The sequence below is a fragment of the Opisthocomus hoazin genome, chromosome 8 (genome assembly GCF_030867145.1).
Source record: "Opisthocomus hoazin isolate bOpiHoa1 chromosome 8, bOpiHoa1.hap1, whole genome shotgun sequence".
Taxonomy (NCBI): domain Eukaryota; kingdom Metazoa; phylum Chordata; class Aves; order Opisthocomiformes; family Opisthocomidae; genus Opisthocomus; species Opisthocomus hoazin.
Genome location: NC_134421.1, coordinates 30,157,089 through 30,169,463, shown reverse-complemented (window position 1 = coordinate 30,169,463; position 12,375 = coordinate 30,157,089). Strand labels below are relative to the sequence as shown.

Sequence of the window (12,375 nt, the reverse complement as noted above, 5' to 3'; positions counted from 1 at the left end):
AAATAAGAAACATAACGATGCTTCAAAGGAAAAACACAAACATATTTGGAAGAAAAGAAATATTTTAGTTGACTGACAATTTCTCTTTTAAATTAGTCTCTGAAGGAAAAGCAGGTATGTGTTTTTGTTTGGGAAACACAAAAGGAGTTATTTCTAATCATTAAGAATAGGTCAGAAATTTCCTTGGCTAATCAAATTTATCACTCTTATTATTATTCATTTTATGAGAACTATTAAGCAGATTTATGAGATGAATAATTCTTTTGAACTTTTATTGCTAAATCAAGTTGAGATATCCCCAAAGACAACATCATTATTATTATTGTTAATATTAGATTTTAGTATCATCTGACCAGAGATCAGCTCATTTTCTTCAGCTCTACCCCAGGTTTCTCTTTTTATTGTCCTATGATGATTTGCTCAAGAAAGTCTCACCTTTTTCAATTAGCTTGGTTTCTTATTCACTCAGTTCCTCTCTTTTTTCCCTCTGAGATCCTCTGTTGCTTCTGAAACATTCTCTGGCTATGTTCTTTATCATATCTCCTCCACCATTTACCATGTCCCTTTCATTTTCTCCTCACGCCTTCTCCTCCACCTTCATGGTTTGCCTGCATGAGGAAGAAAGATGAAGGGGCCTCTATGGACATGTGCTTTTGAGGGGGAAAGAGTATTTCTGATTCTCTGAAAGCTTTAATATTTCCCTGGCTTGTCAAGTCATCAGGAGAGGATTATAGAATCTCGGAAGTAATTTTTAAAATACAAGAGAGAAAGAGAGAGATAGTATTGTGGACTTCAGCGTGCTCAGATTTTTCCCTATTGAGTTTTTTTTGGAGGCTTCTGGACTAGTTGGTTGGCATGTGCTATCTTTTTGTCTAACTATTTTAAATATTATAATCCACTCTTCATCACAGACAGAAACTGTGTGACAAATACCTTACACAACAAAATAGTTTTCAGTTAAAAATGCAACCCTTATGAATGTAAAAGAGTTTTGACCAACCAGATAATATTTATGGTCTGTGATGTTCATACAAATATAAAGAACATGCACTGTGAAGAGGAAAAATCATTAAATTATGTATCAGTGTAATTTTTTGAATGCATATATTTGTTTAGACCATGGCAGAAATAATGTAAAAGCCCTGTGTGTGGTTTGGGCACAGAATGTAGTTACTTTATTTTTTTAGAGAGATGATTAGAAATCATGAAAGGGACAGAAGAAAAGGCTTGAAAAGGAACTGAATAGATTAGAGAGTCAGTCAAACGCAAAAGTTTTTTTTTTTTCCAGGAGGTGGAGGAGACAGTATGGAAGGAGAATTAATCCCATTCAGTGGCAAGACAAAGAGAGGTATTGGAAAAAGAAGACATCTGCTGGTTAAGAAGAATATAGAATGGCAAGAGATTAAGTGGGACAACTGAGGGAAAACTTTTTTACCATCTCAGAGGAGCATATTTTAAATGATATTTTGGAATGGAAAAGACTGAGGTTTGTGATGCATTTTGATCTGAGTATGGAAAGATGATGCCAAATCAGGAAAAAATTTACTTTCTGGAGTGGAAGTTAATATTAAAGAATGGATATATTCTAGATGAACAGTGGAAAAGGATATATAGCTTTTTTCAAAGCTAGGCAGGTGTTTGTGAAAGTGAAAAGTGATCAAGATTCTGGATTAAAGATACAGTTCCATGTTCTGAGCCCCAGGTGTAGAAATTAGATGTGACTTGAGGAATCTCCTTGATTGACAGTAACCTGATTTTTAGCTGGTGGGACAATGATTTTTGATACATTAAGAAAATTTGAGGTGGTCCATCTTGACATGATGGAAGTGGAAACACTCATAAGGTAGAGGAGTGTGTTTACTACCTGTCTGAGATGATAATCCTTTAAATAGAGGACTTCATTTTAAGAGCAGTCTTGAAAAAAAGCCCAGAGGTAGAAACAAGGAAGACAGTAGTTAAAGCTGAAAGGCACTATATTAATAGTGAGATCACACATTGGATCAGGACCCAGGGATTCAAGACAATAATCCAAACAATTTTACCTCACTTTTTAGTCAGTGACAGAAATATTTACATTTTCCCTCAAAGATTTACTTAAGTGGAAAATTCTGTAACTGTGGATGCCTCAAAGTGGTTCCCTCCCAGCTGAACTGAATAGTTATGTCCCTTTTCTTATTGAGGCTTTCAGGGATTTTCCTTAGTCCCCAGAAGGTTTTAGTTCTTTGACTAAGCTCCAAATAGATCTCACAGCACATTGACCACAGTGACTTCAACATGTAGCTATATTTTCTCTTCCTTTCAAACTACAACAGGAGGACGTCTCTACTTTTTGTGTAATAGTTGAATACTGTGCTTAAATTTTGTTCTTGCACTAAGAAAAAACAGACGTGAGCTTTAGGCTTTTCTCAGTCTGAACGCACAGAGCCCCATTTCCATGAAGAGTGCCGTAGCTGTGCTGCTTTGACTGGGAATATCCATCAGTGTCTCTGCTGAAGTGCAGCAGAGCCAGGAGCAGAGAGCATTGGGAACATCCTTCTGACAGCCTTCAGAAGAAAAATCTTTGTTTCTATTCTGTGAATGAATAACTTTTTTTTGGTAGAATCATCCTATAGGAAGAAGTGTCAGGTAGATTGGATTTTATTAGATTACTGGATGAGCAAATGTTAAGAGAAGGGGGAGACAAGTCTCCTGCCAGGCTGCATCTGCTGGCCTGAGCAAGGAAAGTGAGATGGCTGCTGCAGCTTGCAGAGCATAGACCATGCAGCACAAAGGTCCTGCTTACCATGGTGGACTACACAATGCACAGCTTAGGTGCACAGAGGGTTGGTGACTAATCAGAAGCTAAAGAAAACCCACTCCATTTGTACATGCCCCTTACAATACGGAGAGGGGGAATCAGTTTATTTGAATTAAAGTGTAAGTGACGTGATCCCCGAGTTTCTGTGTACTTTTAACACGTGCTTCTAAAGAGGATGAAACATATTCCTACTGACTGAACATATTAAAAAAGTCCCCAGCCTAACAAACGAGTCTGTGGAGGAATAAGTGCCTGAAAGCCAGATATGTGAAATATCAGGATAAAGGCCCTTAAATACTGCTCTTTGTGAAAGCTGGCTTTGCACAGTAAAAGTGAAGGCGCAGACCACCAATGAACAACTTGAGAAGATTTATAGCAAACATTACTTCTGCAGGATTAGATTACGTGATAGTTCTTATAATACTCTGAACTTTGTAAGAAAGAATAGAAAGGGACAGCTTGCTTTGTTAGAACAGAAATTTCCACAATCAATACCTCAGTTTTCTCTTTTGTTTTCCAATAGGGCAAAATGGATTTAATATTACAAATATGTTCTCTCTGGATCCAATTTCAATCTCGGCCACACTCTTTAAGTAAGAATCTGTAATCCAACCGACCACTTTTGCAAAGTTCCCTCTAATATATCTGTAAATCAAAATATGTGTGCAAGCACAGACCGCATGAGTTTAACTAAATTGGCTTGAAATGTACATATTTTAGCTAAGCGAGTGCAGGATTTTGTGCAGACAATGTCTATATCACCTGCCTATGTGTTCTGTTTTAGTTAGGAAATATCAGAATGGAATGTCTGTGAGGGGAGGAGAAAATTCGGTTATAATCAGTTATTAGAGGGCTCTTAATGCAAACCACATTATGAAGGGAGTAACTACCATTCTTCAGCTAGTTAGTGTGAAACGCACTAAAAATCTGGGACTTTCAGAAAAGCAAAACAAAACCCCTTCTTGCTGGGAAATATTTTTACGTCTTAATAGGGGAAAAATAAGAAATATCCATAGAGATAAAGAGAAAATAATCTTTGAATGCTTAATGCTATAATTTAAAGCATTTCAAGAAAAAAGAACCAAGATCTGCTCTTGATTATATATGGCTTTCAATGAGTCAAAAGGGGGTAGCTCATGCACATCCAAAGGATAGAATTTGGCTCATGGACATAAGGAAAAGAAGAGACTTGAGAAATGAAAACTCCATATAACCATCATCATTGTAATTATTGTAAGAACACACGTAGTTGAATTTTAGAAAGTGCTTGCAAATGTGATGACAAATAATAAATAAATTAGAAAAGTGATGGAAAATACAGCTGAAGATTATTGCTGTTTAGTAACAGGCACAGTGCAAGGTTGTCTGCAAATGTACAAAGCTTATATTTTGAATTTAATTCTTCCAAGATATGTCATTTGCTGTTGAGGTATTGATGGGAGCTTTATAAATTACTTATTATAAATATATTTAACTCATAATTTTTTCAATAAAATCTTATTTAAAGTTTCAAACTTTAAAATCACTTAAACTTGTGAATTTGTGCAGGAAGAACAGTGAATTGTGAAATCCTTTAAAATTGTATCTTTGTAATTCATATTGCACCTGTGTAATTTCTGATTGAGAAGACACTGCTGTGTCTGTGTCTGGTTGTGCTTAGGACTCCTTAAATGACCAAGTGTCCATGTTGATAATTACCAAGCTATAGTGCACTGGTCTAAGGGCTGTTGGCAGAATTGTTCTACTTCCTTCCACCACCTGCAAATGCAGAACACAAGAGAGAGCTATAATGAAATAAATAGCAGCTGTTCTTTTCCCTGCTTGATAAGTTAGTCTTATACCAGAAATCTCCATGAGAGTTCAAAGTATTGGAGACAGGAAGATAGGAAGGCGTCATGAGCTGTGTTAACTTGAAATAGTTCATAGAAAGAGTCGTGTGAACAGAAGGGCTGTTGATGACTCAAACCTTGCAATCTGTTTTTGTGGCCCTGAGGGGAAATTGTGGTGCTTCATCTTCCTAGAATAAGGCTGGATACTTTATAGTAATGTTTGGTAACTAAATGCACTGTGTGGATGTTATTAACTTTAGATAACAAAAAAAAAATCAGAGAGATAAGAACTATGTTCTACAGTTCTTAAGAAAAGCAATACTGTCTTGCTTTAAAAACACAGATGCACCTGTTTAAACGAGCTTCACATAGAAATGCAAAGCTGGAGTCTTCCATGAGGTTAAGGTCAAGCTTTATAATCTTTTGATTTTCCCACTGTAATGCAAAAGTTAGTCCTGATCTTCAATAAATCCTGGATTCCTTTTTAATGTAAATATACATGGAAATTGTCTGCATGTGCATATTTAGAATTTCAGACTTGTCAATCAGTATTATAATGATCCCATTCTGAAAACACCAGAAAGTGAAATTAATATTTAAAAGATGTGATCCAGATTCACTGGCCACAAATATAAAACATATCTTCCAGCACTCTGTGTTTTATGCAGCTCAGATTACGCGCTTTATAAAACAAGGACAGGCTCTGAATAATAAATAGTCTGTAGTCCTCCAGTGAAAGCATGGTAATTGATTCTGAGGCTTATAACCTATAGATTGGACTAATATTTTACTGAGAAAAAAAAAAATATACCGGAGAGAGAGCTTCTACAGAGGCTGCTTGTATGTCCCCCTCAGTGCCCAATAAATCTCAAGATCAGTCTCAGCTGAGCTGCATCCACTGAAACCCTGAATTTTTTTACATTCGGAGTCAGGCATATGTAGCTGGAAAAATCTAGCATTTCCTTCTTTTTTTTTTGTTCTCATACAGTTATAGTACTATAATCCCATCCATCAGATTAACCTGTATTTATTTTCTGAGACTCAAGTCGTGCTTCTCCCTTCACTTTTTAAGTCAAAGTTCATGTGACTTGTGGAAAGGAGAAGGGAGCAGGTTTCTGCTGATGATTCAGAACTCAAAAACATGGCTGGGCCAGTTGATAATCCTATATGATTCATACTGTTCTTGCAGGATTTCAAGATCGCTTGCTGTACTTGAAAGGAAGATCAGAGGTTTGGAATGGAAAAGACTTTGAATATTCATTTTAAACATACTGGAATACAGATAGCAAATAATAACCACACCGTCCTTAACTGCAGTCTTGATTTCACAGATCTCTAGTTGCTAATAATCCCGTATTTTTAAAATGTGTTTGATCTTTTGATGCCTAATGGAATGCCCCCACTTGAATCACGTCTGTTATTACTATTTTGCTTGAAATAGACTACACTGATGAGAAATTCATGTCAAAACTAAAAACATCTATATCCTTCAAGGACGGAATTGTCTGTTAAAGACTCATTTGTAGTATGTTCCAAGAATAAGTCTCCTGCTCATTATGCCTACCCTCTTTCCTTATCTCTGCCAGGGATAAATGTTGGCTAGCTCTGTTGGCATGACTGTAGGAAACATAGACCCCAAGAGAAACAGCAATGTACATCACTGCTGTTTGTCCCTCTTTTGAGTTGGAGCTGCATGTGCTATTTCATGTGCTATTCACCAAGGCCAAGGTCTGCATTGCTGCATGAATGTACCATGCTTGGTTGAAATGCCCATTATAGCTGGGGATGTAGTTTGACACTTTGGTTGGTTTGTACAGTAAAAATGCATTGATTTGGCCTTGCTTATGGTCAAGCATACGTTTTTTTATTCAGCACAACATCATAATAATAAGATAGTTAAAAATAATTGATTCAGTAAAATTAAGAGCAAAAATTCTGGAGAATGTTTTTATTGCAATAAACTTTGCAAAACCTCTTTCTTTAGGGAAATACAAAATATCAGCCCAAGCCAAAATATCTCGTATTATCCTTCTGTAGATAAAAGCACTATTTTTTTCCCCAATATAATAATTCAATTTATTGTGGTAATTTAAATTATTAACATGTAAGGAATTTGGAAGCCTATTTGCCATTCACTGGGTTTTTGTGGTTTGAGCTGTACTTCATTCTCATGCAGAGGATATGCACATGACCATAAAGATAAGCCCTAGCAAGGCATTGTAAGGACAGTTCAGACAACATTGGCTGGGCCACTGCACAGAGGTAAAGCTGATCCTAGGCAAAATTTCTAGGTCTTATTCACACCAAAAATCACTTGATTGTTTGTAGAATCCTGCTAGATAATGATTCAAATGAGCCAACATTAATAAGTGCTAACAGCTGAGAAAAATAAATCTGCAGTTCAAATGGCAGTTGTGACTGCTCTGCTGTTATCAGGGAGTAATGCTGAAGGTCAGTTTACCAACTGGGCTTGGATTTGCCTTCCTGAGAAGGCAGGTGAATACCTTATTTGCACACAGTCACACACAGGTACACTATTTGAAGTAAAATTAAAATAATTGCAAGTAATATTAGAGTTCTAGTAATGCTGCTCATAATAGTTCCATTGGTCTGTAAAGCCAACAGGTGGTCAAGATGTAAAAGAAGTGTTCAAAAAAGATAATGTAGTAGAAAAGCTACACTGATTGTTCTCATCTTCTTTGTACTACGGAAAACACTAGGAGATGCTTCTGCCAGAGCCCTTCTCTATGAGGAACTCCTAAGAACTTCTGTATGAATCCAGTGTGACTCTAGAAAACATTATTATGAATGAAATGCACAAAATTAACAATAACAACTTGACAAGTTCAGCTATTATTCTCTACAGCATTCTAAAGTATCACCTGCAATGGTATGTAACGTCTTGCTTAAACATGATATGGAACCAGGGGACTGCATGACACCAAGAATGACACCAGTTTCTAAACAAGTTTGCAGGAAGAGCTGAGGCTGCAGCATCAGTACTGGGAAGATTAACAGAAACATGATGTGTTTGGGCTGACTCAGCAGGAAGACCAGCCTTCCAGGCCTTCTGGAGTTCTTTGAAGGGGTCCAGAGCCATAAGGAGAAGGTAGATCTAGCTGATAAAGTCCACCTAGATTTCCAGAAGGTTTCCAACATGCTTCCTAGTCAAAAACTTCTGAAGAAACTAATCAGCCATACCATAGCATGAAAACTAAGAGCTCTTACCTTTTTTGACATGCAGTTAGTTAAAAAAAGAATTGGGAATATATGGTCACTTCCTGTGGTGAATAGGCATAGGCATTATCAGTGAAGTTCTGCAGGGTTTGGTGCTAGAACCATATTCATAAAAGATGCAAAGAAGGGATGAGAAATTACCTGACAAAGTTATGTGTGCTGTGAAGTTATTGAGGTTAGGGATGACTGAAGAAATTGGAGAACATAATGCCATTGAGCAGCTGAGCAAAGAAATAGCAGATGAAATTCTTCACAAATAAATTTTTTAAAAAGGCACATACAAAGAATCACCCTAACTTCACACATTAAATGAAATGGTCTGTCATTACTGCTCAGGAATAAGACCTTCAGATTATGTTCAATAATAGTATGGAAATGTCAGCTCAGTGTTCAACATAGTAAGAAAGGCAAGCTAAAAATTAGCAATTATTGGGAAAGCAATAGAGCAGGAAGTAGCAAAATTTCACCATCCATGCCATTGTACCAGTTTGTGCTGTCTTAAATACACATCTTGAATAGTTTGTGCACGTCTGGTCTTTCCATCTAAAAAAGGATGAAGTAGAAATGGAAAAGTTGCTGAGAACAAAACGAGAATGATCAAAGATATGAAATGATTGCTGTAGAAGGAATGACTAAGTGAACTTCACTCTGCAAAATACATGACTGAAAAAAGTCTGTGAAATCAAGAATGGCATGGAGCGAATGCCAGTGGCTTAAGGAGAGGTAATAGCCATTCTCTTTCTCTTCCAATAGAATAACTAGAAGGGCGCAAGTGAAGCTACAGAAGCCAGGCTCTGAACAAACAAACAAACAAGGTAATTTTTCATGCAACTGGTATTTGCACTGTTGAACCACTTGCTGCAGGAGGATGTGGATGCTGAAAGTTTACATGAGGTCAAGAGGACACCGAACAAGCTCATAAACAATAAATTCACCCAAGTTTGCTAACTACCCAAAAAATATATCTGGCTAAAGTTCTTCAGCTGATAATCTTTGGCAACTGCAGATATAAGTATGAGGAAGGGATGTTACGTATACTTGCTTTTTTTTCCACATACTTTCTTGAGCATCCTCTTTTAGCTTCTGTTAGGGACTGGTTAGTGGAGTAGGCGATCTTCTGCTCTTGCCAAATAAGGCCATTCTTATGCTCATACCAAGTTTTAAACTTCTTATTTTTGGGGAAAAGAGATTTCAACTGCGAGGATTGTTTATTTCTCTCTCTCTCATATTTTTTATACCAGGTTTTCTGCCTAACAGTCTGTCTAGGCATCTCTTGTGATGGTTAGTGAACCTTATTAAAAGAAATATTAGCTTTAGCTTAAGGAAGTTAAATTTTGAATGTGCTTTTCAGTCACTTTCCCAGACACTGGGGAAAACTGAACAAAGTTCCTGTATTCAACGAAAAAGGGAAGAGACTTATTTGCCTTTACAGTCAGTAACTTAGATAAAGATGAAATTTCCAAAGTCTGCTTTATAGGTGCATCTCTACAAGTGATGAGGAATGTTCACAGCATTCTACAAAAGAAATTAGAATGACTAATATGGTAATTTTATTTTTAAAATTTTTTATTCCATTTGAGTAAAAGTTTTGTTTTAATTAAAAGGCTAAGTGGAACTGGAGTAAAGAAATTCCGTTGATTAATTCTGTGTCATTCTTAGTGTGTTGTGGATTACAGATGAGTTCTGCTCTGAACAAGATGAATGAAAAAGTTCCTAAGAATTGTTTTTTATATATCATAAATGAAAAAATGTGGATTAGCAGAGTTCAACACAGAAATACTCTCTTAATCTCTCCCTTAGCAAAATAAAACACTAATTCCTTGCTGAAATTGAACATAGAATCAAGACCCATAAGTTTCTCCCCAGGTTGATTTGGCTTGGGAAATCAGTGGAGAGAGAGAATTGAAAGTGTGCACATAAATGAGCAGTAAAGTCAGATTCTTAGTGAAAGTAAGGAAACAGCCTTCAGTTTGTTCTTAATAAAACATCATGATGGGTGGATTTTGTCAGGCAAGGAATTTTTTCCACAGAAGATTGAAAGGCATGCCAGGCTAGATCAAATAAAGAATGTAAGTGTCTACAGCAGGATGGCTGAAGTCTTTCAACCCAACATCTCCTGACACCTTACTTAGCCTTCAGTACCTTAAATTCAGCAGATGTCTCAGTGTAACTTTAGAGCCCACTAGAAACACGGCTTTTGGCTCGGGAACATGCCCAAACTGTCCTATTCTTCTGCCTGAGACTGGCCAGAGATTAAAACCTGTGCAGCAGAGCCTGTGGGCTTTCTGATGGACCAGAAAGTATTCCCACCAATCAGAAGCTCTTAAAAAAGCATTCTGCATTTTTAATGCAAATACATTGACCACCTTTGGGGGGTTTTGTTTTAAATAAAAATTAGTGAAAATTGGCATGCATCCCCTTCCAAGAGTCTGATGGTTACAGACACCTTAGAGGAAGAGTCTGAAGTTCTGCCTCCTGCTTAGGGAGCCAAACCCACCTTTCGTCCTTCATGCAGGAGAGCTGAAATCATCGGACTATGGGCAAATGTAAAGTGAGGTTAGTCTTATTCTGTTGGTTGGAATCACTTCACTGTCAATAATGGAAGATCTGGAGAAGAATATGGGTTAGTTCATCTCACTGAGTCCGTCCCTCATTTGAGAAAGGTGGGCCCTGACTTCCAGTCTTGCTTTCAGGCCTGTTTACTTTGTGCCTGTTTAATGTACAAGGTCAAGGAAATAGTGGGAAAAGGAACACGGAAGTCCTTTCAACATACAGAGTACAGAGGTAGGCATCATCTTACCTTTGCCACCTTGACTATGACAGAAAAGTGTAAGCCTTGCTTAATTCACAAATCCTATTAAGATCTCAGGAAAATGGAGGCTTTTCTGAGCCATTTACCTGAGTCTCAGTCATTGGACATGGTCCTCTCTGAAGTATTTCTTTAGGCACACCCCAGGCTGTTGGAAGTTCAATATGTGGATCACTCAGTCTGCTTCTTGGACATGCCTGTTTTTTCACAAGCACTGTGTAAATAGCCTAGATGTCTCAGAAAGACTTGCAGATTCTACTTGGTAGCAAAAGGTTTAGACAAGTGAATACCTGAATTTGTATACCTTTATCATTTGTTCGAACTGCTGTGTTCCCATGCTTTATTGGGACTCTCTATATCGCAGCCTGATCATTTCAAATACACTCTTTTATAAGAATTCTGGGAGATTGCACTGACTGATGTGTTCACACCTGTAAATGGGATCATAGGTACTGTTCAACAAAACTGACAGCGGAAAATTTTTTTTGTATTCCCTGCCCATATTTTGTTTGTAGAAAGCAGATTTCCTTGATGTGCTCCAGAGGCAGCAAATAATTAAACTTCCCTGTACAAATCAGTAGATATTGCCTACTCTGTGATGATTACTTAGGAGACTAAGAGACATTACGCTTCAGCTTAATCCGGAAAACTAGGTCATTGAGGGAAAGAAAATATTTGCAGTTGGATATGGTGTGGAAAGAGAGGTACAGCAGATGTCTGTAGTGGGGCACGATGTAGAAAAAGAGGTGCAGCAGAATTCCCCATTGTAACTGTTATGGTAGTTCCTGGAAACTCTGCATCAATTTTAGCTAGAGGCCACCCAACTGCCCTAATGAGTCAAAGTCTTCCAATCTGAACAGCCCAGGCTGTTCTAATAAGGCATTTTATTTCCTAATGAGTCTTTACTATCAACGTTCTCTTTTCTCCTCGCTCCAGTTTATCAGGGTTGAATTTAATTGCTGTGATCGCTTGAGGGAAAAAAAAAAGAAAAAGATAATTTGATGCATGGAGTTCTAGATTCTATCAGCTAATGGATATTAATGACTTCGTGCTTTTGTAATCAAGCTAATAGTGACCTCAAATCCTGCTAAATATGGCAAAAGCCAGCTGAAACAGAATACTAATAATTTTGCAGGCAAAGTGGAGATTTTCACTTTATGTAGGAATTCCATTTGGGGCCTGTTCATTTTGGTGAATTGTGCTGAAGAATGAGGAAGAACACAGTATTTAAATTAAATAAGAATGGGGTTTTTTTCTGCAACCTCATCTTTTTAAAATATTTCAGTGATTCTTAAGTGGTTTAAAGAGTATGACAAGCTCTACAAAAATATAGTCTTTATAATTCTGACAGCTTCAAATGAAGAAAAAACAGGTCATTCTTAAATTCTAACATCACATAATTTAACCTGTTGTTTCAAGTTACATCCTCTGTACCAGTGAAACTTTGTTTTGTGGGTTTGGAATGAAATTCAGCTCTCCCTAAATACTGTCATTAGACCATAGCCTATTAAAAACCTTCAGTGAAACAGGATTTTCAAGAGAATTTAGTGAGAGGAGTCCACTTATTCCAATTCAGAAGGTCGGTGCCCCTACAGAAACTTCCAGACCACCACTTCAGGAATATCTCTGCTACTTGGTCTCTATAATCATATTTCTGAAGATACCATTCACTTGTACATCTGCTGTACATGCATCCATTTTTT

The 12,375-nt window shown here is 37.1% G+C and overlaps 1 protein-coding gene across 13 annotated transcripts in view; it reads left to right on the top strand.

Annotated features, from left to right (window-relative positions):
• Nucleotides 1-12,375, top strand: part of NAV3 (neuron navigator 3) — a 563,756-nt gene that overhangs the window by 324,160 nt on the left and 227,221 nt on the right. Inside the window, exon 2 of one of the 13 annotated variants that reach the window (XM_075427917.1) lies at nucleotides 1,289-1,486. The exons of the other annotated variants lie outside the window; for them this stretch is intronic. Coding sequence (XP_075284032.1) covers nucleotides 1,472-1,486 — 15 coding nt within the window. The 5' untranslated portion in view covers nucleotides 1,289-1,471. The remainder of the gene's footprint in view (nucleotides 1-1,288; nucleotides 1,487-12,375) is intronic. 13 annotated transcript variants of the gene reach the window in all.